This window comes from Mustelus asterias, chromosome 4 (assembly GCF_964213995.1).
Source record: "Mustelus asterias chromosome 4, sMusAst1.hap1.1, whole genome shotgun sequence".
Lineage (NCBI taxonomy): Eukaryota > Metazoa > Chordata > Chondrichthyes > Carcharhiniformes > Triakidae > Mustelus > Mustelus asterias.
In genome coordinates this window covers 123974330-124001681 of record NC_135804.1, presented here as the reverse complement: position 1 = coordinate 124001681, position 27352 = coordinate 123974330, and the positions used below count along the sequence as shown (strand labels likewise).

The 27352-nt window shown below is 43.7% G+C and overlaps 1 protein-coding gene across 8 annotated transcripts in view; it reads left to right on the top strand.

Moving 5' to 3' along the window:
• elf1 (E74-like ETS transcription factor 1) overlaps positions 1-11646 on the top strand; it is a 277826-nt gene extending 266180 nt beyond the window's left edge. For 4 of the 8 annotated variants that reach the window (XM_078211693.1, XM_078211694.1, XM_078211692.1 and 1 more), the window contains 5 exons: positions 661-840; positions 2056-2139; positions 7455-7647; positions 8721-9131; positions 9899-11646. In XM_078211693.1, the coding sequence (XP_078067819.1) occupies positions 661-840; positions 2056-2139; positions 7455-7647; positions 8721-9131; positions 9899-10847 (1817 nt within the window). In that variant the 3' untranslated portion in view covers positions 10848-11646. Of the gene's footprint in view, positions 1-660; positions 841-2055; positions 2140-7454; positions 7648-8720; positions 9132-9895 lie in introns of all 8 variants that reach the window. The other 4 variants (XM_078211690.1, XM_078211691.1, XM_078211688.1 and 1 more) reach the window with 1 other exon arrangement.
• The last annotated feature ends 15706 nt before the right edge of the window (positions 11647-27352 follow it).

Genomic DNA, 27352 nt, shown 5'->3' with positions numbered 1-27352 from the left:
TATGCGTTTCCTCAAATAGCATCGATTGAATGAGTACAAATTTCTGGCGCGCTTGACAGAATGAATGAGATGTAAAGTGCTAACTGATGGAAAATGTTCAGCCGTTACGACGTGGTGCAGTTAGCGCACTGTGTAAAGAAATCGCCTTGCTGATCTGTCAGCAGCACACGCACGTTGGCGCCAAACACTCAGCATGTTCTACTTGTGAAAAATAAATCCTCAAATCAATGTCTTATCAACAAAGCCTTGAAAAGTTATTTTCTGCCCCCTTCCTCCTCTCCTCCTCCCCTCCCCTCTCCTTCCCCTCCCCTCTCCTTCCCCTCCCCTCTCCTTCCCCTCCCCTCTCCTTCCCCTCCCCTCTCCTTCCCCTCCCCTCTCCTTCCCCTCCCCTCTCCTTCCCCTCCCCTCTCCTTCCCCTCCCCTCTCCTTCCCCTCCCCTCTCCTTCCCCTCCCCTCTCCTTCCCCTCCCCTCTCCTTCCCCTCCCCTCTCCTTCCCCTCCCCTCTCCTTCCCCTCCCCTCTCCTTCCCCTCCCCTCCCCTTCCCCTCCCCTCCCCTTCCCCTCCCCTCCCCTTCCCCTCCCCTCCCCTTCCCCTCCCCTCCCCTTCCCCTCCCCTCCCCTTCCCCTCCCCTCCCCTTCCCCTACTGAAATCCCTGTTTAGTTCATCAATTCGCACATTCCCTGGATGGAGAAATCACTGCGTCTGTTCCTCACCTATCTGTCATATCAGATAAGCTGCCAGAGGTAATCAACAGGTCTTCAGCTTACGTGGCAGGCGATGAAGATGATTCTGCAGACGAGTCGCCCAGGAAACATGCACTTAAACAGAGGAAAAAGAAAGGTAAATTCTAGATTGATGGACTGTGTCAGAGGGGAAAGGAACAAAAACAATAAGAGGTGTCCAAGTCCATATAATAAGGATACTTGTAGTCCAGATTCATTTTGCCTCCACTTTTTGTCGAACAATTGCACATTTAAAGAGGCAAATCTGTTTGTTCTCGAGGTACTTGAAAGTACATCTGAGATTTTGTTGACATTCCCCTTTTTTGCGCTTGTTTTTTGCTGTGATACAGCATACAAATTTCTGAGCGAATGGAACATTCTGTATCTGGCCGATAAGTCCATAATCTCCTGACTTTATCATGTTTAAAGAAAGTGCATTTAAGTTGAGTGTCCAAAACACGGTGGCACAGTGGTTAGCACTACTGCCTCGCAGCACCAGGGACCCGAGTTTGATTCCCAGCTTGGGTCACTGTCTGTGCGGAGTTTGCACAATCTCTCCGTGTTTGCGTGGGTTCCCTCTGGGTGCTCCGGTTTCCTCCCAGAGTCCGAAAGATGGTTAGGTGCAACGGCCATGCTAAATTCTCCCTCAGTGTACCCGAACAGGCACCGGAGTGTGGCGACTAGGGGATTTTCACAGTAACTTCATTGCAGTGTTAATGTAAGCCTTACTTGTGACACCAATAAATAAACTTAAACATGTTTTCAGGAGTGAGACCAAGATGATCTGAATAGTATTTGTGTGTGATCCTTTGTTCTGTGTTTAAAAGACTGAAGTTAGACCCTATGGGAGCAAGCTCAAACTCCATGAGTGATACCCTGTTGCACTTTAAGGCTTTAATGTGCTCGGCACTTATAATATTAGTTTTGCATTGATGTGTAGCCGAGCACGTATACAGCAACATGGGAATGGCTGTATAACTGCGTGTTTGGTCTAAGCATAGGATTTTAACCAACCAAGCCACTTTCAATTCAGGCCATTCATGAAAGATTTGCAGTTCCGGAACTAATGGGTTTCCTGATTATTTGAACGTCTTTTAAAACACCAGGACCATTTCTGCAGCTGAAATGCTATCAGCAGTAAATCAGTGCTCATCGAGAGCATTTCTGCAAATTGCATTTCTGTTGGCTGTTATTAGTGACTGGCACACAAGCACAGACACATGCACGTGTTAGTGTGGCCAGCATGTGAGCTGGTCCACGCTGTAGTTTAAAGAGCGGCGTTAATCAGAGAGGACCACGTGCACGCACTGAGTAATGTGATTTGATTTTCCAGGTCGGAAGATGAAACCTAGTCGCCCCTCTTCGCCTGTCACAGCTCCACACCTTCCAATTAAAAAGAAAAATAAGGATGGAAAAGGTAAAGCATTATCAGGCTGACAGCTCGACAGTTGTGCAAACATTGTGATTTACCGTTTCAGCGTGTTTTTGTGTCACCAGCAAAAATGATGCGATAACACTGAGTGATGGATCTGCTGACAACACCAAAAACATGGTTTTTTTCTTTTTGTAGTCTTTGCTGCTCTTCCACTTCCAACTCCCTCTTTTCTCCCCTCCATCAGCTCAGAATTAGGCATCATCAGTTTTAAACAAGATGGCTTGCATTTGCTGCAGAACCAGGAAGGAATCCTGCGTGGCCAGCTGTAACATTGCTCGAGAAAGATCTGGGAGTTTTTAATGATAAAGATCTAAGGAACAAAGCTTCAAAAAGCAACCTGTTCCCTTGTTGCGTAATATCGTGAGGAATGGTCTTTGAGCGTGCACAGATGTAGTTCCAACATTGAATTCTTTAATAATGGTTTGCAGCCAAATTCATTGGTGTCACTTAAGGGAGGCGATGGTGTAGTGGTATTATCACCAGACTATTAATCTAGAAATTCAGCTAATATTCTAGGCATCAGGGTTTGAATCCCGCCACGGCAGATGGTGGAATTTGAATGCAATGAAAAAAAAAATCTGGAATTAGATGAGCATGAAACTATTGTTGATTGTTGGAAAATCCCACCTGGTTCACTAATGTCCTTTAGGGAAGGAAATCTGCTGTCCTGACCTGGTCTGGCTACATGTGACTCCAGAGCCACAGCAATGTGGTTGGCTCTCAACTTCCCTCTGAAATGGCCTAGCAAACCACTCAGTTGTATCAATCCCTTCTGCAGCATTTCATGGAAGACAACTCACCATCACCCCTCAAGGGCAACTAAGGATGGGCAATAAATGGTGTCCAGCCAGTGATGCCCATGTCCCACGAATGAATTAAACAAAAACTCCTCCCTCTCCCGTTTCCTATGAGTGTGCCTGTGTTCTATCCTTGACCTGGAAGTGCTGGTTACTTGTACTGGTGACCCAGAATGGGAAATGTTTCATTCTCCTAGCTCCCCTCACTCATTTTGCCCACCAAAAAATATGCAATTCCAACTCTTAATTCGTTGCTCTCTAAATAGCTGCTGTTGGCACAATGCTTCATGTAAGGCAAATGAGAATGGTATAAAGTAATCCAGTGCTGGGGGCTATTTGGCCCATAGTGCCTGGAATAACAACAGGGCGACTTACTGATCTTTCTCAAGCTCCCAAGAAAGACAACAAGCTGAGGCAAACTACCTCAGGGCAGACCACGGGGCAAGCTGCCTGCCAATACTTTAACCTCAGACCTACAGCTGCTGCAAGAGAGTCATTTTATTAGTGGAAGAAAAATTAAGCTCCTTGTTGTTTTGTGAGCAGAATTAAAGGAGGTAATTTTAACCTAACTCGCTGCGTTGGATCCATTGGAACGGTGGTTTTACAACCTGCCGAACACACTTTCAGTGGAGAGAAAATGGGTACGATGGAATTCAGCATTGCACCTGAACCTGTTTGTTTTGGGTGGTTTTGGTTAAAATGTCCCGTACAATGTTTGAAGTTTGATTACTTGGACAAAAGAGGAGGTATGGCACAAGTACCAGAGGTAGATGCTACCTTGCAAGGTTCAGGGAAATGAAGGACCTTTAGAAAATAATGTATTCAGTAATGCCGCAATGCATTCAGCAACTTCCCTTGCCACTCTCGTAGCCTTCACATTAACAATATGCCAGATGCTACCTTTCTTTATGAATTTTCTTTCTTTCACTGGATGTGGACATTGCTGGCTAGGCCAGCATTTATTGCCCATCCCTAAATGCTCTTGAGAAGATGGTGGTGAGTCGCCGCTGCCTTGAACTGCTGCAGTCCATGTGGGATAGGTAGAGATACAGATATTAGGAAGGGAGTTCCAGGATTTTGACCCAGTGACAGTTTGGGAACTGCAATATCGTGTCAGAGAGTTTCACAGCATAGAAAGAGATCCTTTGGCCTATTGTGTCTGTACCGGCCATCAAACACCTATCCATTCTAATTCCATTTTCCAGCACCGGGTCCGTGGCCTTGAATGCTATGGCATTTCAAGTGCTCATTTAAATGCTTCTTAAATGTTGAGGGTTCCCACCTCTACCACCCTTTCCGGCACTGATTTCCAGATTCCCACCACCCTCTGGGTAAAGAAGGTTTTCCTCAAATATCCTCTAAACCTCCTGCTCCTTACCTTAAATCTATGCCCCTCTACTAAGGCGAAAGGTATTTTACTATGTACGCTATCGATATCACTTATAATTTTGTACACCTTGATGAGGTCATCCCTCGGCCTTCTCTGCTCTAAGCAAAGCAACCCCAGCTTATTCAGCCTCTCTCCATAGTTGAAACGCCCCAGCCCAGGCAGCATCCTGGTGAATCACCTCTGGACACAGACTTCCAGTAAGAAGTCTCACAACACCAGGTTGTCATAAAAACAACCTTCGACCATTACCCTCTGCCTCCTGCAATAAGTCAATTTTCAATCCATAAAATCCCGACAGTGCAGAAAGAGGATGTTCGTCCCATCGAGTCTGCACCGGCTCTTTGAAAGAGAAAATTGCCCTGGGTCCCATGGGCTCTTATGTTCTTGATAAGTCTGTTGTGCGGGACCTTGTCAAAAGCTTTACTGAAACCCATGTAGGCTACATCAACTACACTGCCTTCATCTACACACTTAGTTACTTCCCCAAAAAATTCAATCAAGTTTGTTAGACATGATTTCCCCCTGACAAAGCCATGCTGACTATCCTTGATTAACCCTTGCCTGTACAAGTGGGGGTTAATTGTGCCTCAGAATTTTTTCACTGACATTAGACTCGCAAGGCGATAATTACCCGGTTTTCCCCATTTCCCTTCTTGAATAATGGTACCACATTAGCTGTCCTCTGGCACCTCTGCTGTGGCCAGAGAGAATTTGAAAATCAGCTTCAGAGCCTCTGCGATCTCCTCCATTGCCTCACACAGCCGCCTATAGAATACATCTAGTCTGGGGATTTATCTACTGTTCAGCCCACTAAAACTGCCAAACCACCTCCCCCTCAATGCTAATCTGTTCAATTATATCACAGCCCCCCCCCCCCACCCCCCCGCTGCTTTCTATGTCTACATTATAATTATCGATAGTGACGCAGATGTAAAACATTCATTTAATATCTCACCAAGTCTTTAGGCTCCATTGGGAAGTTACCACTTTAGTCCATAATAGACCCTACTCTTGCCCCTTGAAGTACATAAACATCCTGGGATTACCTTTATTTTGCCCACCACTGTTTTTCCCCCCTACTGAACTTTCTATACTCCTCTGGGGCATCCATTGTTTTGGGCCCCCTGAATCTGCCATATGGCTCCCTTTTTTTCCTTATCCAATGCTGTATATCCCTTTACATCCAGGTTTCTCTGAAATTGTTGCTCTTTACCTTTACAAGAACATGTTGCCATTGTACTCTGTCCGTTTCCTTTTTGAATGACTCCCACTGCTCTGATGTGGATCTTCCTACAAGTAGCTGCTTCCAGTCCACTTTTGCCAGATCCTGTCTTATTCGATTAAAATTAGCCTTCCCCTAGTTCAGAAACCTTATTTCTGGTTCATCTTTGTCCTTTTCCATAATTACCTTAAATCTCACTGAGTTATGGTCACTATCATCAAAATACTTCCCCACAGCTACCACCTCTCCGGCGTCATTCTGTTAAATTAGGTCAAGTGACACTCCCTCTCTTGCAGGGCTTCCCATGCTGATTTTTCCTGGACGGTGCCAGGATTCTTGAGTGTTAATGAAGCTTCTGTCATCCAGACAAACTTATACCTTTTGGGTATTGAACAGGCTTTGGATAGCCAGGAAGTGCGTTACTTGCTCTAGAATTCCCAGCCCATAACCTGCTTGTGTAGTCACAGTATTTAAATAGCTGGTCCAGTTCAGCTTTTGGTCAATGGTTACCCCCAAAATATTGATAGCGGTGGATTCAACAATGGTAATGTCATTGAACGTCAAGGAGTGGTAGTTTAGACTCTCTTTTGTTGGAGATGGTCTTGGCCTGGCACTTAGCTGGCACAAATGTTACCTGTCACTTATCACCTAAGCCTGAATGTTCCCCAGGTGCTGCTGCATGGACTTTATGGTATTTGGGGAGTCGTGAATGTTGTGCAATCATCAGCAGACCTTATAATGGAGGGGACATCATTGATGAAGCAGCTGAAGATGGTTGAGCCTCGAACACTACCCTAAGGAATTTTGTTTAGCTTCCTGCAACAACAATTGCTCCCCCACCCCCCCCACCTTCCCAAATGTATTCAGTTTTGCTAGGGTTCCTTGATTCCATACTTGGTCAAATGCTGTCTTGATATTAAGGGCAGTCATTCTCGCCTGACCCCTTCAGTTCAGCTCTTTGCCCATATTTGGACCAAGGCTGAAATGAGGCCCTGACGAAACCCAAACTGAATGTCAGTGAGCAGGTTACTGCTGAATAAGTGCAGCTTGATAACACTGTCGATGACTCCTCCCATCGCTTTGCTGATGATCAAGAGTGGACTGATGAGGAAGTAGTTAGCCAAATTGGATTTATCTTGCTTTTTGTGGCCCAGACATACCTGGGCAATTTTCCACATTGTTGGGTAGATGCCAGTGTTATGGCTGTACTGGAACAGCTTGGCTAGGGGGGCGTGGCAAGTTCTGGAGCACAAGTCTTCAGTACTGTTGCCCGAATATTGTCAGAGAATTGCAGTACCCAGCACTTTCTTGACATCGAGTGGAGCAAATCAAATTGCTGAAGACTGACGTCTATGATGCTGGGAACCTCAGGAGGAGGCGGAGGTGGAGTTTAATCAAAGTCATGACAAACTATTCACTTTAATAGAATGAACTTTAATAAATTAACTAGTTAATAGTTCATCCATGGTATCAGTAAATGTTTATATCATATAAACAAATCGAGGTCTGGTAATTCTGTCACTTAAAAAAGACAAGTGCCTAGTTAGTTTCAGTAGAAATAATTATTTTGGTTTCTCAAACAGAGATTTGTGGTGGTGACAAGTTAGTAAAAAGATTCATGTTGGCTTCAGTTTCCTTACAAATCAGCAAACATAATGAAGCAGATCAAGAGAGAAAATAGCAATGGAAAGCTTCATAAATCCAGCTCTTGTTGGATCATCTTGGGAAAAGCACTTCATCCTTGGCTATTTGTGAACACATGAGAAAATCAGTTTTGCCCTTCCTCGTGTCTTCTTGCTGAATTTTATTTTGTGTGTGGTTTCTAAAGTGGTTGAACAGTAACACAGTCAGCTATCGTTTTATGACATTTGGCTTTTTCCTTTTCTAGGCAACACAATATATCTCTGGGAGTTCCTCCTGGCTCTCCTTCAAGATAAAAACACTTGCCCGAAGTACATCAAATGGACACAGAGGGAGAAGGGAATCTTTAAGCTGGTCGACTCAAAGGCCGTGTCCAAACTGTGGGGCAAACACAAAAATAAACCTGATATGAACTATGAAACAATGGGTAGAGCCCTTAGGTGAGTATGGCCAGAGTTAATGCATTTTTCACAACGGGGATCAGCTCAGTCTTGTTGGACACAATATCATAGCCAGTGCACTGCATTAAGACCATAGACCGTAAGACATAGGAGCAGAATTAGGCCACTCGGCCCATCGAGACTGCTCCGACATTCAATCATGGCTGATATTTTTCTCATCCCCATTCTCCTGCCTTTTCCCCATAACTCCTGATTCCCTTATTAATCAAGAACCTATCTATCTCTGCCTTAAAGATACTCAGTGACCTGGCCTCCACAGCTTTCTGCGCAAAGAGTTCCACAGATTCACCACTGTCTGGCTGAAGAAATTCTTCCTCATCTCTGTTTTAAAGGATTGTCCCTTTAGCCTGAGGTTGTGCCCTCTTGTTCTAGTTTTTCTAGTGGAAGCATTCTCTCCATGTCCACTCTATCCAGGCTCACAGTATCCTGTAAGTTTCACTAAAATCCCCCCCGTTTATCTTTCTAAACTCCAACTAGTACAGACCCAGAGTCCACAGCCGTTCCTCATACGACAAGCTCTTCGTTCCAGGGATCCTTCTTGTGAACCTGCTCTGGACTCTTTCCAAGGCCAGCACATCCTTCCTTAGATATGGGGCCCAAAACTGCTCACAATACTCCAAATGGGGCCTGACCAGAGCCTTATGCAACCTCAGAAGTACATCCCTGCTCTTGTATTCTAGCCCTCTCGACATGAATGCTAACATTGCATTTGCCTTCCTAACTTCCTAGACTGAATCTGCACGTTAACCTTAAGAGAATCTTGAACAATGACTCCCAAGTCCCTTTGTGTTTCTGATTTCCTAAGCATTTTTCCATTTAGAAAATAGTCTATGCCTCCATTCCTCCTTCCAAAGTGCATAACCTCTCACTTTTGCACATTGTATTCCATCTGCCACTTCTTTGCCCACCCTCATTGTCTTACCTTTTGTGAGTTTTTAAAGAATTATTTTGGGTTGGATTCAAATTTCCTTTTTGTTTATTTTTGTTCCTGTTTTGGTTTGTATTATTGAGTGGCAAGTAGAATTCTGAATGCTGTTCTTGTTCCTTTTTAGGTATTACTATCAGAGAGGCATCTTGGCCAAAGTGGAAGGTCAGCGGCTTGTGTATCAGTTCAAAGAGATGCCGAAGGATCTAGTGGTCATAGATGATGACTCAGCTGAGCACTCTCCATCTAATTTGGTGACCCCATCCAGTTACATGGCCACATCGCCGACAAAAAGCAGAAGTGCCGCCCTTGGAATCTCTCAGTTGCAAAATGCGAACAAAGGAACAGCTGTGCCACAGAGTGTACTGGTGCAGCACATCAAGCAGGAGAACTCTCCACCCAGCCAGAAGGCAGGAGGACAGCAGGGTCAATTTTTACAAACCATCCAGGGGTTACAGAGCAATCAAGTCTTTCAGCATGGATCGCCAGATGTCTCCAAGGTTGCTGTGACTATGTCGTCAGCTGGACACGCAATGCGGTAATGATGAACTTTACTGCAGATTTAATGATTGTAATTTTCAAATGGCTTTTGCAGAAAAGTCTCTCCCATTTTTCACAAATGCTGAATATCATGTATCACATCACATTCGTTACTTGTTAGACTTGATTTTTATTTATTAGTCACAAGTAAGGCTTACATTAACACTGCAATGAAGTTACTGTGAATTTCCCCTAGTCGCCACACTCCGGCGCCTGTTCGAGTCAATGCACCCAACCAGTCTTCCAAAATTATAACTTTAAAAGTGTTTCTTGGATGGCTGTATACTATATAACTTATCCTGTTTCCAAAGCTATTTTCAGTACATTTACCCAATCTGGCTTGTATTTTTACGGGATTGGGTTAGTCAGATCAGGTTCATGGATAGAGATGATATTAATAGACCCAAGCGTGACTTTCTGTAATGGGCAAGGAAGTTGGGGCAAATTGTGGAAGACTAGAAGCCGCATTGTGTTATGAATGGAGTTAGCAATGTTTGAGTAACATAGTTTGGCAAGGAAAGGATGTGCGCTGGCTTTTGGAGTGGATGGGAAAGGAAGAATAAAATGCTTCTGATCAAATGGGCATCATTTGCAAGTTTATTGAATCATCTGGTTTGGACTTTTGTCATGTGTAAACCGTTTATTTTTAAAAGCATTAAATGTTTTCTGGAAGAATTTTTCCAGTAGGTATTCTCAATGTCTAATTTGTTGTGTTCGGGTCTTCAAATTGCTTCATAATTGTTTTCTTTTCCTTTAATTCAGCAGAACAATGAGTGTCCCAGCACAGGTTCCTGTGGTAATGACATCTGGCTCACATGCGGTCGGTACTCTAATGTTGCAAACGATACCCCTTACAACAATGCTGTCTGGAACAGATACGTTGAACAACTCTCCTTCCAAAGTTATTTTACGTGCCATTCCGTGTTCGGAAGGCTCAAAGGAAACAATCACCATCCAGGCCACCTTGTCTCCCACAGGCACAGATGTCTCCAGCTTATCTGAGATCCAGCAAGCCCAAGTGATTGCGGCCAGTTTTTCGTTATCTGATGGTGGATTTCAGCCTGTGATAAACAACTCAGTGCAACCTTCCTCCGATGCCATCACACAACTAGTGACCTTCAGTAGCAGTGGTCAACCAATGGTTGCCCATCGTCCAGGCAGTGTAATCGCCACCGTACTCAAACCACCCGAACCCATTCTGGACACTGCCGAATTCCAGACTGCAGTCACAAGTGCGAATGCCACCAGTCCTGAAGTCAAAATGGCAGAAATGGAGAGGGAACTTGAACCTAGTTCAGATGGCGAGCCAAACTATCAGCATCTCCAAACTGTGATGCTGAGCAGTACAAATGGTATTGCGACATCTGTCATAAAGACTGAAGGAATGGACAAAGACTTTGAAGCTACTGTGCAAGGCTCTGAACACCTCAACTGTTCGTTGTCTCACAGCCCAAATTGTGCTCTCACCCCTGTAGTGAAACTGGAAGCCAATGAAGATTGCTTGGTACTCCAGCTAGAACCAGACAATAGGCATGATCAGGATAAAACTCTTGTGGAAACCAATCTGCAGGACGCCATGCCATTTCTGAAACTGGAAAGTGCCCAGATGCTTTCGCATGCAGCGAGCATGCTTAACTATCCCAGTCACATGGCTCCCAGTCCAAGTGCCATATCCACTTCTGTAGTGGTTAAATCAGAGCCAGTAGATTTGTAAATACTGTAGAAAACCATACCTTTGTGTCTTTCACATATGTTGGACCCTTGTTTGTCCAATTATAGTCATTTGGAGGATTGTAAATAAGCAGTTATTGATTCATAATCTTGGTCAGAATATTTAATACTGTACCCAGATCATAACTCAGTCACAGTATCATTTGAAAGAAATCCATGCATCAATATCTCGAAAATAATCAAGAGACCTAAAAGCTGCAATAATTTTGTTAAGTTTTGAGGAAATATCAAAACCTTATGCTCTTTGCTTCTTTTGAAGCCAGCTTTTCCTTTATTCTGCTATTGCACCAGAAATAATTAAGATGGGCCTTGATCTAAATCTGCTTTTACCTGGGCACCACAAAGGGGGACGCTCAGGTAAATGTTGTAAATGTTAAAGTTGAACTGCTCAATTGCAAAGGTAGACTTTCTTCAAGCCTGACTGAGCATTGGTTCTAGTGACCAGTTGGAAAAGCATTGCACTGGCAGATCATCAGTTGGGTTGATGCATCCTGCTTTGAGAGATTCAGAAGTAGCCCAAATTCAAATCAATTGGAGTGAGAGTTAAGATTGCACTTGAGTGTCGAGGGACATGAATCCAGTTTAGTTTAGTTCTGTTTGCTTTGGCACAGCTTTCAATTACAGAAGATGTGCCCAGAATTAAAGAAGTCACAATATCCCAAATATTTTCCTATGGTTCTGTACATAGTCTTTTATCTGGTGCGTGATGACAAAGTCCGTCGAGGGTACTTTGTTCCTTTGTGTATGCTATTTCTTTTTCAACTCTCCTCCCCACTGCCCTCGTAAAGAAAAAGAGCATTACGTCCAACTTAATTATCCAAAGGGCGTAATTTGGGTTGGTCTTTAACAAAACAAAGCCCTTTTTTGACAATTTATCCTATTTATATTTTGTAATTTTGTGGCTGAAAACTTCTTTAAGGAATTTCGATTTCTTACCAGGAATATGATATAAACCAGATTTAGAAAATATTATTGAATGTGATTCAGGCCATCATAAGCATGGTGCTAACCAAGCTCAAGATGAAAATTTTATATCTAAATTGTGAATGCCTTGTAGGTTTGTTGCAGAATGTTATATTTTTCTTATATAAAATATGAAGAAAATTCTTCAGGAAAAATGTGAACTGGGATATTTTATAAAATGGTGGGATTTTTTTTTCAAACAAAAAATTGTAAATATTTATCTTTGATATAACAAAAAGTCTACATTTACTGAGGTTTACTATTCTCTCGTATGCTCTGTGTTTTGATCTGATTCCTATCATGTTGTAACTGGGATACTCTTTTGTTCAGTGCTTCATTCAGAGGCCGATGTGGATACTGCAACCTCTTCCAGAAACAAGTCATGTGGTAGAGTGAGATTTCTTTAAAAAGAAATAAACCCTTTTTATTTTACCAATTGTATAAATTAGACTGGCTATCCTTTTTTGTTTTGAAATCATTTTGCGTGTAAAGTGGACCTCCAGATCCTTTGAGGAGGTTTTATTAAAAAAGTGCTTGGAATCTGTTCCTGCTGCCTTACTTGGCACCTCAGCGCTGCCTTTGTGCAGAGGTAGGTACAAACAGCTGCCGCCTGCATTAGCAGAATGGAGGGTAGTTTGATCTATTCTACTGTTTAGCAAAGAGAGCATAAGCCAAACTAACGAAAGGACAATGATCCTGTTAAAATGTCCTCCTGACTGTAACAGTAAAGTAATGGTTTGCACTGGATTTCTGCTTTTGGATGAGTATGATCCTATAGTTTGGTAATCATGTGATGGTTCCTGGCCAAAGCACTAACTCAAGTCACATGGATTTTAGGGGCGGCAGGTAGCACAGTGGTTAGCACGGCAGCCTCACAGCATCAGGAACCCCAGTTCAATTCCAGCCTTGTGTGACTGTGTGGAGTTTGCACGTTCTCTCCGTATCTGTGTGGGTTTTCTCCGGGTGCTCCAGTTTCCTCCCACAATTCAAAGATGGGTTGATTAGGTGGATTGGCCATGCTAAATTGCCCCTTAGTGATCCAGGATGTGCAGGTTGGAGATTAGTGTGGTAAGACATGGGGTTACGGGGATAGGGTGGGGTGGTAGGCCTGCGTAAGATCCTCTGCCAGAGAGTCGGTGCAGATTTAATGGCCCAAATTGCCTCCTTCAGCACTGTAAGGATTCTGTGACATTCTTGATCAAAATGCAGCGGTGCAAATTTTGCAGTCAGTGGTAAATGAACAATGCTATCCATTCATTACACCTTAACTCACCAATGGGTTTTTGCACTGAAACCTATGATTTGAAAGTTCATGTTGACGCAGTGCCCTCTGGGAGAATCTGGGATCTGTGTGAACAGGGCAAGTAAAGGTGTGTCTCCTTAACCAATCAAATTGAAGAATACTTGAAGAGGCCTGCTGAGTCTAAACCAAGCAAGTTTGAATATTTAATTCAATGTTCAATCATGAAAAGAAAGGGAAAAGAAGTTAGGATTAAGAGGGCGAGAAAAGAAACAAAGTAAAGAATTTGATGGAACAAGACTTCGTACTTGCAACTGTTCAGTGATGGATAAGTTGTTTGGTCTTAATCAACATTAAAAACGAGCATTACAAACATACTTGCATTTGAATGGACATGTTCTAACATTTTCTGAAGTGGTTACTGAATATTTATCATGCAAATACCACAACTTATAACACACCGTTTGTGTGTTTGAGTTTCTTGACATGCAAGTGTGCAATTCACCCACCCCACCCCCACCATCTTCTCTTTTGAACTTTACCATCTTTAACTTTCGACACACCATTCTCCATTGTTACCAACTTGCCTTGGGTAAACATCTGATTGCAGCGTGGCTAGGCTAATCAGCAAATAAAATCCCCGTTCCATCAAATCAGCCGACATGTCTTTACTATGCATTTCATTTTAAAACAGTTTGTTTTTCTTCAAACACAAAACCACCAGAACATATTCCCAATTGTTGGATTTCTTGTATTTTCCATTTTCTTATGATTTCCTAACAATATACGAATTGGCCAGGAGTCGAGCTTGGCACCCAATCAGAGGTGCCTATTGCCAGGAGGGGGTGAGAGCCGGTGGCGGCCATGTTGGGGGCTGCAGCTTCCTTGCCAGTTAGATTGCTTCTCGGAAGGCCACCATTGTAGTAATGCTTCTGGAGGAGCAGTACATTTCCAAAAGTCACTCCTAATTTTGGCATTTAACTGTGCGTGTGTGATTGATGTCCAGTTAATGTTTTATTGACAGTAAATGTTGATAACTTCAGTGTTACTTTTACCACAAAACCTGGGGCCATTATTCCTTGCTGGAAGTCCTTGACAAAGTCATTCACACTATATTTTCCTACCACCCAATTGATTGGGCTGTTCTCACATTTCAATTTTGTATGTATCATAGTTGGCAAAGCATCTCTAATATAAGCTCCTCTTCCCAACATTACAAGGAATGTCCTGAAAATCAATCCATGGCCCCTCCTCTTCCTCATCTACTTACTACTCATTAGTGACAACAATCCAGTGGGAATTTCAATGCAGGGTTGGGAAATTTGGCACCCTGAATTTCAGCCAGCAGGACACATTCCCAAAGATTGGATTTCTTGTTTTTATTTTCATTTTATCATGATTTCCTAACTATATACTAATTGGCCAGGAGTTGAGCTTGGTGCCCAACAGATGTGCCAATTGCCAGCAGGAAATGAGAGCAGGTGGCAGCCATGTTGGGGGTTGCAGCTGCCTTGCCAATTATCTCCTCGGAAGGTCACAGGGTCAAAAGCCACCGTGTACGACAAGTTTTGGTGCAACACTCATACTGGCACTCGTGTTGGCCCTTCAGATTTCATCTCAAAACATTTGCAGAGACAATTACTTGGGACCCTGTGGCAAAACATAGCTTTAACATGCACAAGATTTTTTAAGCTCACCCGAAAAAAGAATAGAAAATCCCCAAATTTGAATGGACAAAGTCCTGAATGAGTTCCGTGAGGAGTTTAAGGGGTCACTAATTGGCGGCAAACTGGTTTCCCATTCCTTCTTCCCTGCTAGCCCACTGAAAATATAAAACTCTACCAGAGGAATCAGATTCCCGAGATAACCTCCAGAGCTATAATTTTAATTCCCACCCACACCAAGTCTTGACCCTGTGGTCCTTTGGAAATTCCGGCCCGGGGAGTCTGTTTCCATGTGCATGTTGATACCCAGTTCTCCCAAGCTACTCTCGTTGCCTAGACACTTGGTTGATCTCTTCCTTTAAGACTCCTTTTAATTCACCTCCTTGTCAAAGCTTTTGACCATCCCTTTGGTTTGTTAAAAATTATTTTCTTCTGATTGTGACCCTGAAATTCATTGGGTTATTTCCCTAGGTTAAAGACACAATATAAATGTTGAACAGTTTCGAATCTGTTTTAGAAATTGCATATGTTTAAGTCATATTAAATATCTAAGATTTTAGCCATTTTTAGTTTGGCACATCTAATACATTAAGGTATATGGAGAAGCTGATACATCATTACACTATCAGAAGCTTCTGCTCAGTTTGCAGGCATTGGTTTTCCATACAAGTACAGCTTGATTCTGGTTTGTGAGCAGTGGTAGAAATGAAAGCTAAAAATACTTTTTGTAAAGTTGATTTAGCAAACTATTGCAATATGCCAGAGGATATTGGTGGTTAGTGAGTTTATGATGGCTTTGCAGTGAAAGTGTTGCTGATCCAGTGATCGCCCCTTCATTCCTGATTTTTGACTAAGGCTACATGCAAATCAACAGTATCCTACAACAAGCTGGAAATTTGTCGTAGATCAAATGTTGATGCATTTTTAACAAATAGATGAAATTGTTGAATTAGCCTGGTGCTGTTGGGTTTAATTTAAGGTCATGTAATCAAACCAAGTTATTCAGATATAATGCCCTATTCAGATACAATGATTAAACTTTGAGGAATGTATAAATGCTAATAATTTACCGACCAACACATCAAACAGATGACCCTCGCCATTTATTTTCATTGTCATTTATTATGCCTGTGTGTAAATTGGCTGGCAAGTTTCCTACATTACAGCAATGGCTACAGTTCATTGCCAGCAATGCTTTGGGACTTCTGAGGTGAAAGATACTAAATAAACGCATGTTCTTTTTCTTTTATTTCAATGTTGCTTTTGATTGTGATAACCACATCTTCATGACTTTTCATCTCGACATTTGTGTGAAAAATATCTACTTGGAACTTGGGACCAGAGGGGCCATTGGCACCCATTAATCTGTTTCTCAATTTGAGCTACCACTGTCAGCAGAATTGGAAAGGGGTAGGTTTAGGGGATGAAGGTGGGGCATGAATCGTGTGTGACTTGAATACAGTTGCATTTTATAGTCAATCCTCTTGGTTCAAGGCATAGATGCAGCCAGGTACCAACTGGGTAGGGGAATTACTATTTTCCTGAATTGATCCGGATATTCAGTCCTTTTAGTATAATGTGGACGTTACAAAATAAGAATTCATTTGACATTGGTGATTGAAAACCAATAATTGCCGAATGTTTGCAGTATTTTAGAATTCCAGTATTCCTGCTGCTCTATTCATGTAACCACCATAGTCGTCTTTTTCTGTGGATCAGCTGTGACCATAAATCCCTTAGTCTTAACTTGACGAGGAATAAACTGGTGCTACAATTCAAGGGTTTACATGCTACAAAAATAGCCCATGACACTAAACCTTTGCCCACAGAGATATTCCTGCCACAATCTTTGTTTGCCTTTTAGTGCTGTTCACATTTAGTTACTGAATTAAATGGCTTCTTTTTTTGTACAAAGCAGAGCTCAGCAAGCATTCCAGTGCAGTAATTTAAATGTGGTGGTGTTCAGGGTAGATTAATCTTTTAAAAGTGCTGCAATATGTGAAAACAACCCATTAACAAGCGATTTTCTTTCAGTGTTGAGCGTTAGTTAATCTGCAGTGATTATAGACGGAGTTAATACAACTTGATGTCTTGCTTCAAATAGTGAGAAGTGTCTGATATGGATAAGGACAACTCTGTGCAAGGATTTCCAATTTATGAAATATCTTACATCTGCATTTTGACTGATTCAAATGTTTTTCAAGTAAATCTTTTAATAAAACATTTCAGTTCAATCCTAGCTACAAATTTCCCTTTGGCCATTTTAATTTTTCACCCTGACCTCGCTATCTCACTGACCATTATGTCCATGACCTTTTCTGATGGCATTCGATGCAAGTTCTAGGAAAAAGTTTAAAGTTTATTTATTATTGTCACAAGTAGGCTTACATTAGCACTGCAATGAAGTCACTGTGAAAATCCCCTAGTCGCCACACTCCGGCGCCTGTTCGGGTACACTGAGGGGAGAATTTAGCATGGCCAATGCACCTAACCAGCATGTCTTTCGGACTGTGGGAGGAAACCCAGGCAGACATGGGGAGGGCTTGCAAACTCCACACAGACAGTGATCCAAGCCGGGAATCGAACCCGTGTTCCTGGTGCTGTGCGGCAGCAGTGCTCACCACTGTGCCACCACGCTGCCCTCATTTTTATACTGGGCACTTTCCAGCTTCCTGGCTGTAAACATGTATCAAACATATTTTAATGAATAGTTGTTTGGACATCAGTAAGGAAGCTTGTCATTTTGTGACCCAACTCTGGACATATAAAACCAGATTTTTATGAAGTATTTATGAGTCCGATATGACTCTTCTGAAGAAGGACTCAAAGCATTAACTCTGTTTCTGCCTCTACAACTGCTGCCAGACCCACTGGGGGAGTTCTCCCTTCCTCACTGTGGCGTGTTTTATGGTGTGTGGCAGTGGAGAATCTCATGGTATGTTTCAAAAGTCAGAACCCACTGGCATAGAAACAACTTGCAATTCTCCAAGAGCCGGTCAGTTATTGCGCTGACTAGTGACGTGAGCACCATTTGCATTCATTAACATCTAATGACTGCTCATTAAAACAGCTCCTTGCCGGAACCTCCTCGTGCCTTCCAATCTTGCATCATGCCAGCATCAAAATACATATGTCTGAAGCCCATTTGAGAATGAGTGGTGCACGCAAAGCAGACCTCCATTTGCTTGTGACTTTTGCAATGAGTGCAAAATGCATAGCCTACCTGCCATAGCGCTGCGCCACTCCTATGATGAACATCACACTGCTGGGGCTGTAGGGTTGATTTGCTTCTGCTCTTTGCCGATGTTGTCCATAAGTATACCCCTGTACTGTGGGCCTCCACTTTCAGACATTGACCAGTACTGTGCCACAGTTGGGGAGTGCAGAGGTCTTCTGCTCCAAATGGTTGGCACAACACAGCACCGCCAATATGTAGTGGTGCTCAGGCTCTACTTTCAGAAACAAACATTTTGACCAGGTGTAAGGTGTGGCGGGGAGATGGATCATGAACACAATGGAGAAGATGGGCTGTGATGGTGGAAGGGCAAATACAAGGGGGACAGTGTGGAAGGAAGGCTGTTAAGGGACTCTAAGGGGGGAAAGGAGGCATAATAGAAGGCAAGGAGGTGGAGGAGGATGAGGAACAATGGATGGCTGAGGATAGACCAAAGGGTGGGAAGCTGGAGGCTGACAAGGGTATATCAAATGCTGACAAACAAGGGGAGTCAAAAAGGATAACATACTTTAGACAGGCAGGGTATGCGCACACACTCTTTAATAGGAGGAGGGGGGAGATTGGTTAGAATGGCACATGGAAGATGAGTCACACATAGACCAGTCGGGGCAGGGGATGGTTTGGGAGGGGATACAGTAATCCTTTATCTTCATGGCAATGGGGACTCTGTGAAAGTCCAAGTCCTTGCAGTCAGGAGTTAGAGTACAGACACTCCTGAGGTGATGTGGAAAGGGTCTGAGAATACAGGCAGCCCAGGGACAATGTAGACCTCATAGTCAGAATTCAGAGCTAGGAGACAATTCGGGGATGCAGAGGGCATGCAGCAGGACCAGTCATTGGGAGCATAGTAAACTGTAGCTGCGGGGAGGGGTAAGGGGCTGAGTGCTTGGGGCGGCACGGTAGCACAGTGGTTAGCACTGCTGCTTCACAGCTCCAGGGTCCCGGGTTCGATTCCTGGCTCGGGTCACTGTCTGTGTGGAGTTTGCACATTCTCCTCGTGTCTGCGTGGGTTTCCTCCGGGTGCTCCGGTTTCCTCCCACAGTCCAAAGATGTGCGGGTTAGGTTGATTGGCCAGGTTAAAAATTGCCCCTTAGAGTTCTGAGATGCGTAGGTTAGCGGGATTAGCGGGTAAAATATGTGGGGGTAGGGCCTGGGTGGGATTGTGGTCGGTGCAGACTCGATGGGCCGAATGGCCTCCTTCTGCACTGTAGGGTTTCTATGATTTCTATGCTCCAGAGACAAAAAAGAAAGTTTGGTGTGCAGGGCTGCCTCAAGTCGCTGTCACTGGGTTTGGTACTGGGCTGCAGTTAGCATGATGATAGTAACTGGAAGCAGCTTCAGCCTGTAGATTGGAAAAACATGATAAAGGTGAGGTTCTCCTGGGGGCGGGCGTTCACCTCGGTAGGTGACCATACGGACAGCCTCCAGCTGGGGTGGGCAGATGTCCACATGGGGCAAAGACTTGTCACAAGTGATGGACTAAGAGAGTGGGGAGAATGTCTACCACAACAACTATGGGATCCAGTATTATTGGGGCAGGATGAAGAACAACAGAAGGAAGCTCTATCTTCACATTGTGAGGCTATCTGGCACATGGACTGTGAGTGAGGGAGTGTCAAATTGCGTTTGGAAATAAAAGTGAAGAATGACTATTTTGCTGTACCACAGCAATGGCACTGGCTCAAAACAAAAGTAAAAGCAAAGCTGATTGGGAGGGGTCTGAGTCAGTGTGGGAGGAGTGCACCGCTGGGCTAAGATGCCCCTTCTGGTGGCACCCTTTAACTTGTTGGTCCTGCAAGAATCAGAGGGGGGTCAGGGTTGGTTTTTGTGCTTAAGTCCTTGGAGTGAGAATTGAACTCTGAGACTCGGAGGCAAGAGTGTTGCCAGCTGAGTTACTGTTGACACCATGAAGAACCCTGTCAGTGCTTTGGTGCCAGCTATTTGCTGACTTTGGGGTAAAACCAAGGGAGACAAGGACATTTGAAATGAAGTAAACATAATTGAGAGGAGCACCAAACTTTTATTACCTTTTTTTTGATAAACCGAAAAAAATCTTTAAAATGAGAGGTGGTGGAAAACAAAATGGGAGAAGGACAAAGGGGTTGGAAATAATTCAGTTCAGGGCTAACATTGCTTGATCACCAACACATTTGACTTGTTGATTAAAATCATAGGCAACAGAATCAAATCCCTAGTCAAGGAACACTTCTGGCGGAGGCCTGCTAGCTTGGCAGATAACAGATTGAAAATGAGCCTCTCTTGGAAAGGAGAGTTTTCTGTTGATGATAAAGGAAAATACTGCAGAAAATGAGCATCTCAAAATGGATAAAGATGAGTGGAAAAAATAAGTGGTTTGGATGAGTATTGCTGTGCTTTTCCTCAATGTCCCTCGTTCAGTCCTTAATTCATGCAGATAGTTTTCAGTGGAAGCTGGTTCTGCAATAAGGGCTCGTTGTCCCCTAGTGTGCGTTCCCCAGTGTGGGACTTCAATACTGGGGAGCAGACTATTCTTTTCTGCTGTCTTTGTACCAGTGCAAATGCTCAGCAGACCCTTGTCAGACATACTGGGTAGAATACTCCAAAAAAATGTCTAAGCGTCATAAAGGAGAGAATAATGGAGTAATATGTGCCAATCTCTCAGATGCGCGCTGTACTGCAATCCACCCACGCTCAGTCACTTGTTTGGAGAGTGAACTCAGTTTCTCAGTGCTTGGGCACCCTGATATCAGAATGCACTGAGAGTCTGGGAGACCCCCTTCCTCACCTCACGGACATTGGGACCTTCCACCACCAGCCCCCACCCCCCCCATTTCATTGACGGAATGTTGCACCACCCCCTCCCTGACATGGGTTGCCAATATCGGGTCATTAGGACCCTTCCAATGGACCCTTCTGCCCGAACCCCAACATGTATCCCCATCAAGACCCCCTACATGCCACCCCATATGTGCCAGGTGGGCACTGTTTGCTGGGCAGGGCCCACTCATGCCCCGACCACCTGGGGGCTTCAGCGGCCTCCAAGTCCCCCAACTAATGGAGACCAGAAGTGATTCTTGTCGTTAATATGCCGCACTCGAAAGCCAGTAAATTTCAATGCGTTGGGATTTGAATAGGCAATGCATATTTAAATGGTACTTTAAATATGTCAATCAGATTTGTGTCCTTTCTGGCTGCAATCTGATTCATGCATTAAAAAGGAGCTAGCAGAATCACAAACTGTATAGCCCCGGGTGCGAAATGGATTTTTAGTGGGCGCTATTCTCCAGGACCAATGTGATCTACTAACAGTGCAGCAAGGTCAGAGAATCACCCCCAATGTGTGTTAGAGCAAGTGCAACTCTGTCCCCAAAGTGCCCAATTTTTGGCATATCTATCTGTGCTGTGCTGTGCTTTTGTTGTCTTCCATAACGGACCAATAAGAATAGAAATCCCTCAACTGTAAATCGATTGCCTACATCTGTCTTTTAAGAGAGTGGCCCATTTTTACTTGTTACCATACAGAACTGATGCTACTCCATTTTTGGAAAAAGATTCCTCAGCAGCAAGTATCAGGATGAAACAGTCCGCCTGCTCCCTCCCCTGCCTAATTTGTGACTTAGCCTTGAGGCAGTCTCCAGATTGACAGAGACTGGACACATGACCCAAGATGCATGTCGGGATTTCAAGGCAGTCCTACCATGCTGACCTCTGTGGGAATTGCTTGAGAAGTTTCAATTTCTGATGGGCAATGCCCCAGCTTCCCGAGACCCACACAAATGCCTCCAACTTTAACTTGGAGTTGGAGACGAAGGACAGTTCCGATTCAGTTGCCTGGAGAGTTACCCAGGAAACGTTAGATAAATTAAAATCTAGTCTAACATCTAGGTAACTCCAGAACTGACCACTCAATCATGTACTGACCCCCATCTACTCTCCTGACCCCTGACCCACCTAGCCAACTACCCCTCCCAACACCCCCTTGACCCTGCAACTATCCCCCCTCCAACCCTTTGGCTCCACCCGACTCAACTATCCCACCCCGACCACCCAACTACTTAGTTGGTCCCCCCCTAACTAATCCCTGACCTGACTACCCTTTCCGACTCTGCTAACCCCAACTTTCACCCGAATCAAGCTAACTACCATCCAACAATCCCCACTCACCCAACCCCACCTGCCAGTTTACCCATCTGTCATCTCAGCCACCTACCACCTCACCCAGCCTACCCACTTACCTCACCCACCCTACCCATTCACTAAAATTCACACCGGACCTTTAAACCTACCATAAATCTTTCCTCGGCTCCTCAGCATTGTGACTGAGTGGCTGGAAGGATGTTGTGCTCCACATTCCTGTTGAACCTGAGCTCAGAAAACTTGGCAAGAAATGCAGAGCAGCATCAAAGTGGGTCAAAGTTTAAGCAGAGCAGCATTCTGACAACGATTGCTGCTCCCCAGAAAATCAGGGCCAATATCTTTGCTATGTGCCTCTCATTACGGTTTATTATGAGGACTCACCTTATCCCCTACTGGTGGATTTTACATTGGTTGTGAAGGCTTCATCTTCTGTATAAAATGAACAAACCCAGGGCAGGGTAGCACGAGGGTTAAGAATACAGTTCTTTCACCTCTGGAACCAGTATTTCAATGCAGAGCAAATTAATCCAACATATATTTAAACATGCTGCTGAGATGGCAGTAAAGGTTCGAAGTGAAATTAATTTAGGCAACCTTCAGTTCCTTGAGGGCATGAATCCACAGCAAGAGACATAAAGAAAAAACACTGAATTCTACATTGATTTGGCAGCTTTTCTCCCAAGTAACAAGGATGGCTAAAATGGCAATTGGAAATGTCACATGAGTGCAGCAATGGGTACTCTGTTGAAATGGCATTTAGATACATTGATAAGAGTATGAAAGGATCTTTATAATACACATAACTGGTGGTCAAAGATGTACTCCTTCCTGATACTAAATTCACTGGTGAGAAGAGAACAAAACATCAGCAGGCTGATTTGACCTGATGCAGAGTTTTAAAATGTAGTGTTTAGGACATGGAGCCTTTTTTTAGTTCTCCCGTTGTCACGGTTACAAATGGACATTGGTGCTGATTGATTTATATTTTTTTATCACATCAAGTCAAGAAGCAACTTCAGTCAGAAGAAAAATGTTTGTCTAGCTTGTGTGAACTAGATAAAATTTTACTGACCTGCTTATTTAAGCAAAGTATGAATTTAATTAAATGAACAGTCAAGGTCACAGCCATGGCTGCGATTAGCAGCCAGAATGGAAATGGTTAAGAGTTGTGTCCAGCCAGTGAAGCAGGCTGTTGCTATGGTGCCAAGCATTGATTAGTCAACCAGGATTTAGAAATTCTGATAACGAGATTGCCAATGTGTGAAAACGGTGACAATCTCATTATCAGAATTCTTAACTCCTAACTGACTAATCAATGACAGTTACCATGGCAACCGCTGGATGTAGCTGGATACCTAACTGCACAATGTTTTATTTAACAATGCTCCTGGAGTCGTCTTTACCATAACTCCTGTTCCGAGTACATTAAAGATTATCGATGTATAGGTGATGATACTGGTGGAGAAGCACAAACTCAGCATATGCATAATGTAAACAAAGAATCCCAGTCCCTTATGGTGCTATACTCTCAACCCCGGCTTTGTCATTCAATTAAATAGAGGAGAGGAAAAATCAAAGAGAGAGTTTTGTACCTCCTCATTGCTGATTTAGGGCTCTGTTGGACATCGAAAAGCAGCCACAGATGATGTGGTTTGGGCTGATGGAAAGGATGTAGGAAAAGATTCACATTTGAATGAAAATAAATTCTTGGAGATGATCACGATTTATTTTTATTCATTTGTGGGACATGGCAAACCAGCATTTATTGCCCTCCCTAGTTGCCCGAGGGCAGTTGAGAGTCAACCACATTGCTGTGGCTCTGGAGTCACACGTAGGCTAGATCAGGTAAAGACGGCAAATTTCCTTCTCTGAAGGACATTAGTGAACCCGGTGGGTTTTTCCGACAATGGTTTCATGATCATCAGTAGATTCTTAATTCCAGATTTTTTTTATTGAATTCAAATTCCGCCATCTGCTGTGGTGGGATTCGAACCAAGGTCCCCAGAACAAATTAGCTGAGTTTCTGGATTAATAGTCTAATGATAATACCATTCGGCCATCGCCTCCCCTCTTTTAAAGTAGCCATTGTTTACTTGTAAACACAACCTTGTGTTAAGTGTCAACCTCTCATTCTTCAGCAAAAAATCCAGAATGCCACATTTCATTTCAACAATTGGGCGCCTTTGCTTTCTGGATAGAGTGACAAAGCTGGGCTCTGTGCAGTCTCGTGATACTGTTGTGGAAAAGAGAATAGGAAAGATTTGTCTCTTATGTTTGAATCACAAGTCCAGTGTTACCTTCAGCCTTAGTTAGTTCTTGCCCATGAAACTATAACTCATCCATGTCCAAAGAGGAAGAAAGAATATGTCCTGTCACACACATGGAAGAGACCAAAACGTTTAACCTCTCCCTTCCTAATTTTATCCCCTTCTCTCCTGAAATCGCTGACGTATGCTGGGACAAAATTCCATGATTACTGATGGCCCATCTCACATCTTGCCTAATGCTTCAGGCCAGGCAGTAAAAGGTGGGAGATTATGAGACCTTAGCAGCTGTTTTCTCCCTTGGCATTTATTGTGTTCACCTTAACAGTGGATTATAATCAGAAGTCTGATTTTCTCTTCCCCTGCCTAGGTACATTGCAATCAGTTTTGACACCCTCACTGAAGAAAATAATGACGTTTAATAATTTACAGATTCAAACCGATCCTCAGGTTATGATGGAGATGGTAAATATTTTTCTATCATCAGTCTATACTCCTGCAGTAATGCTTATGTTCCAGGTTTTGAATGATGTGCCCTGTACTGTATAAACAGCGTAATGAATGTTAAGATGGATAGTAATGTCATCTTGAATAGATTAGGAAGGGTTCGTTCTTGTTGCTTCTTGTTCATCCTTTGAGGCAAAAATAATCATATTCATCAGCTGAGGTGTTTTGTGTACACAGGTGACTGCTAAGGCTGATCTGCACCCAGAGACTAGAATCATAGAAATCATAGAAACCCTACAGTGCAGAAGGAGGCCATTCGGCCCATCGAGTCTGCACCGACCACAATCCCACCCAGGCCCTACCTCCACATATTTACCCGCTAATCCCTCTAACCTACGCATTTTAGGATTCTAAGGGGCAATTTTTAACCTGGCCAATCAACCTAACCCGCACATCTTTGGACTGTGGGAGGAAACCGGAGCACCCGGAGGAAACCCACGCAGACACGAGGAGAATGTGCAAACTCCACACAGACAGTGACCCGAGCCAGGAATCGAACCCGGGACCCTGGAGCTGTGAAGCAGCAGTGCTAACCACTGTGCTACCGTGCAGACTACTGCTGCAATAGGACAGGATATTGCACACAATTGAATTTTGGATGAATTGTTGGATTGGGGTTTCCTCTACTTGCCTTTTCTCTCTGTATCTGATTTGTGTTTGCTTTCGAAACAGACCACATCATTATTTATTTGGTTATGTTGGGTGCAGTGATCCTGGGTGGGTTTCTCCCAGGACTCAAAGTCATTATCAAAACTCCTACGTGAATCCTTTAGTGTGTCCTTGTTGTGATTCTCTTGACTATCATGAGCGCTTACCCCAGACACAAGCTCTCCACTGAAGATTTGCTTTGGTAAGTGAGCACCAGGCATTCAGGCTACATAATCAGCCGAGCTCAATTGCGACTGCCTCAATATGGCGTGGATGCTTGAGATGCCAGCTTGAGTCAGTACTTCAGTGTCTGGTATTTCATCCCACTATCTGATCGTCAGAAGTTTCTGAAGGCAGTTGAAGTGAAAGTTCTTAAACTTGACACCGGTAAGCAGTCCAGGTTTCACATGCACAGTAGGCAGGACTATTGCCCTATAGACTTTCAGTTTGTGAGGCAGACTTACTCTTCTTTATTCCCATACGGATGTTCAAAGTCTGACAAAAGCTACACTTGCTTTGGCAATTCTTGCATCCCTTTCGTCAATATAGACAGCTCGAGAGAGTGTGCTGGTGAGATAAGTGAACTAATCCAGAGCTGACAGGTTCTGGTCATGGACTGAAACACTGAGCTCGAGATAGGGCTTTACTGCAGCAGTCTGGTACATTGTTGCAGTTTTCTTTGTGCGCATCGTCAGGCTGAAGTTGTCACCTGGAATGGAGAACAAGTCCATGCTATCCTGGGTGTCCAGCTAAAGCAGTCATGAGCAAGCAAGGTATCATGAGATGTGTCCTTGGAGACCTTGTCTGGAGTCATCTCAGATTGAACAGCTTCGCACTAATGAACTATTTGATTTAATGCTAGTAAATTTATCACAAAATATAGAATTATAGAATCCCTACAGTGCGAAGGAGGTCATTTGGCCCATTGAGCCTGCACTGACCCTCCGACAGAGCATCTTACCCAAGACCACTCTGCTATCCTATCCCTGTAAACCCACACATTTACCTCACTAATCCCCTAAACTACACATCTTTGAACACTTGAGGGCAATTTAGCATGCCCAATCCACCTAACCTGCATATCTTTGGACTGTGGGAGGAAATCAGAGCACCTGGAGGAAACCCATGCAGACACTAGGAGAACATGCAAACTCCACACAGACAGTGACCCAAGACTGGAATTGAATCCGGGTCCTTGGTGCTGTGAGGCAGCAGCGCTAACCATTGTGCCACCATGCCATCAGGTTCCATGATAGCATGCTTGTGTGTATTCTGGATACTAGTGAGTATTCTGACCCATTCCTAGTCACTAATGGGGTTAGGAAATCTGAATATCAATAGGACTCCAGGTCCAAACAATAATCCTTTAATGGTTGATGATTGAGATGGGACAGGAGCTTTGTGAGCCTCTTGTCTGTATCTTCAAGAGTTCAGTAGAGTCAAGAGTCTAGGTTGGAAGCTAGCTCAAGTAGGTCCCATTTTCAAAAGAGGGAACAAATCAGACTTGCCAACCTGGTGAACTTTGTTGTTGGGAAGATGCTAAAACAAATTGTAGGAGATGCCCATTGCAATCACTGGCAAGGGAAGGGACCATTATAAATGCACAACACTGCTTAAAAAATAGGTTCCACCTGCACTTTCAAAAATGCAATGTTTGTCATAATGCTCCAGCCATCAGGAGTGGGGGGCAGACATGCTGACCGGCTGGATTTCTCCTGCCTGGTAATTTTGTATGTGTGCATGCATAGAAAATGATAACAGCTGCTTGATTATGTCTCCAGTCTGCCTATATCTTATGTCAGAAAATTGTGATTTTACATATAGCGTTGTCGTGGCACTGAAGATGAATTG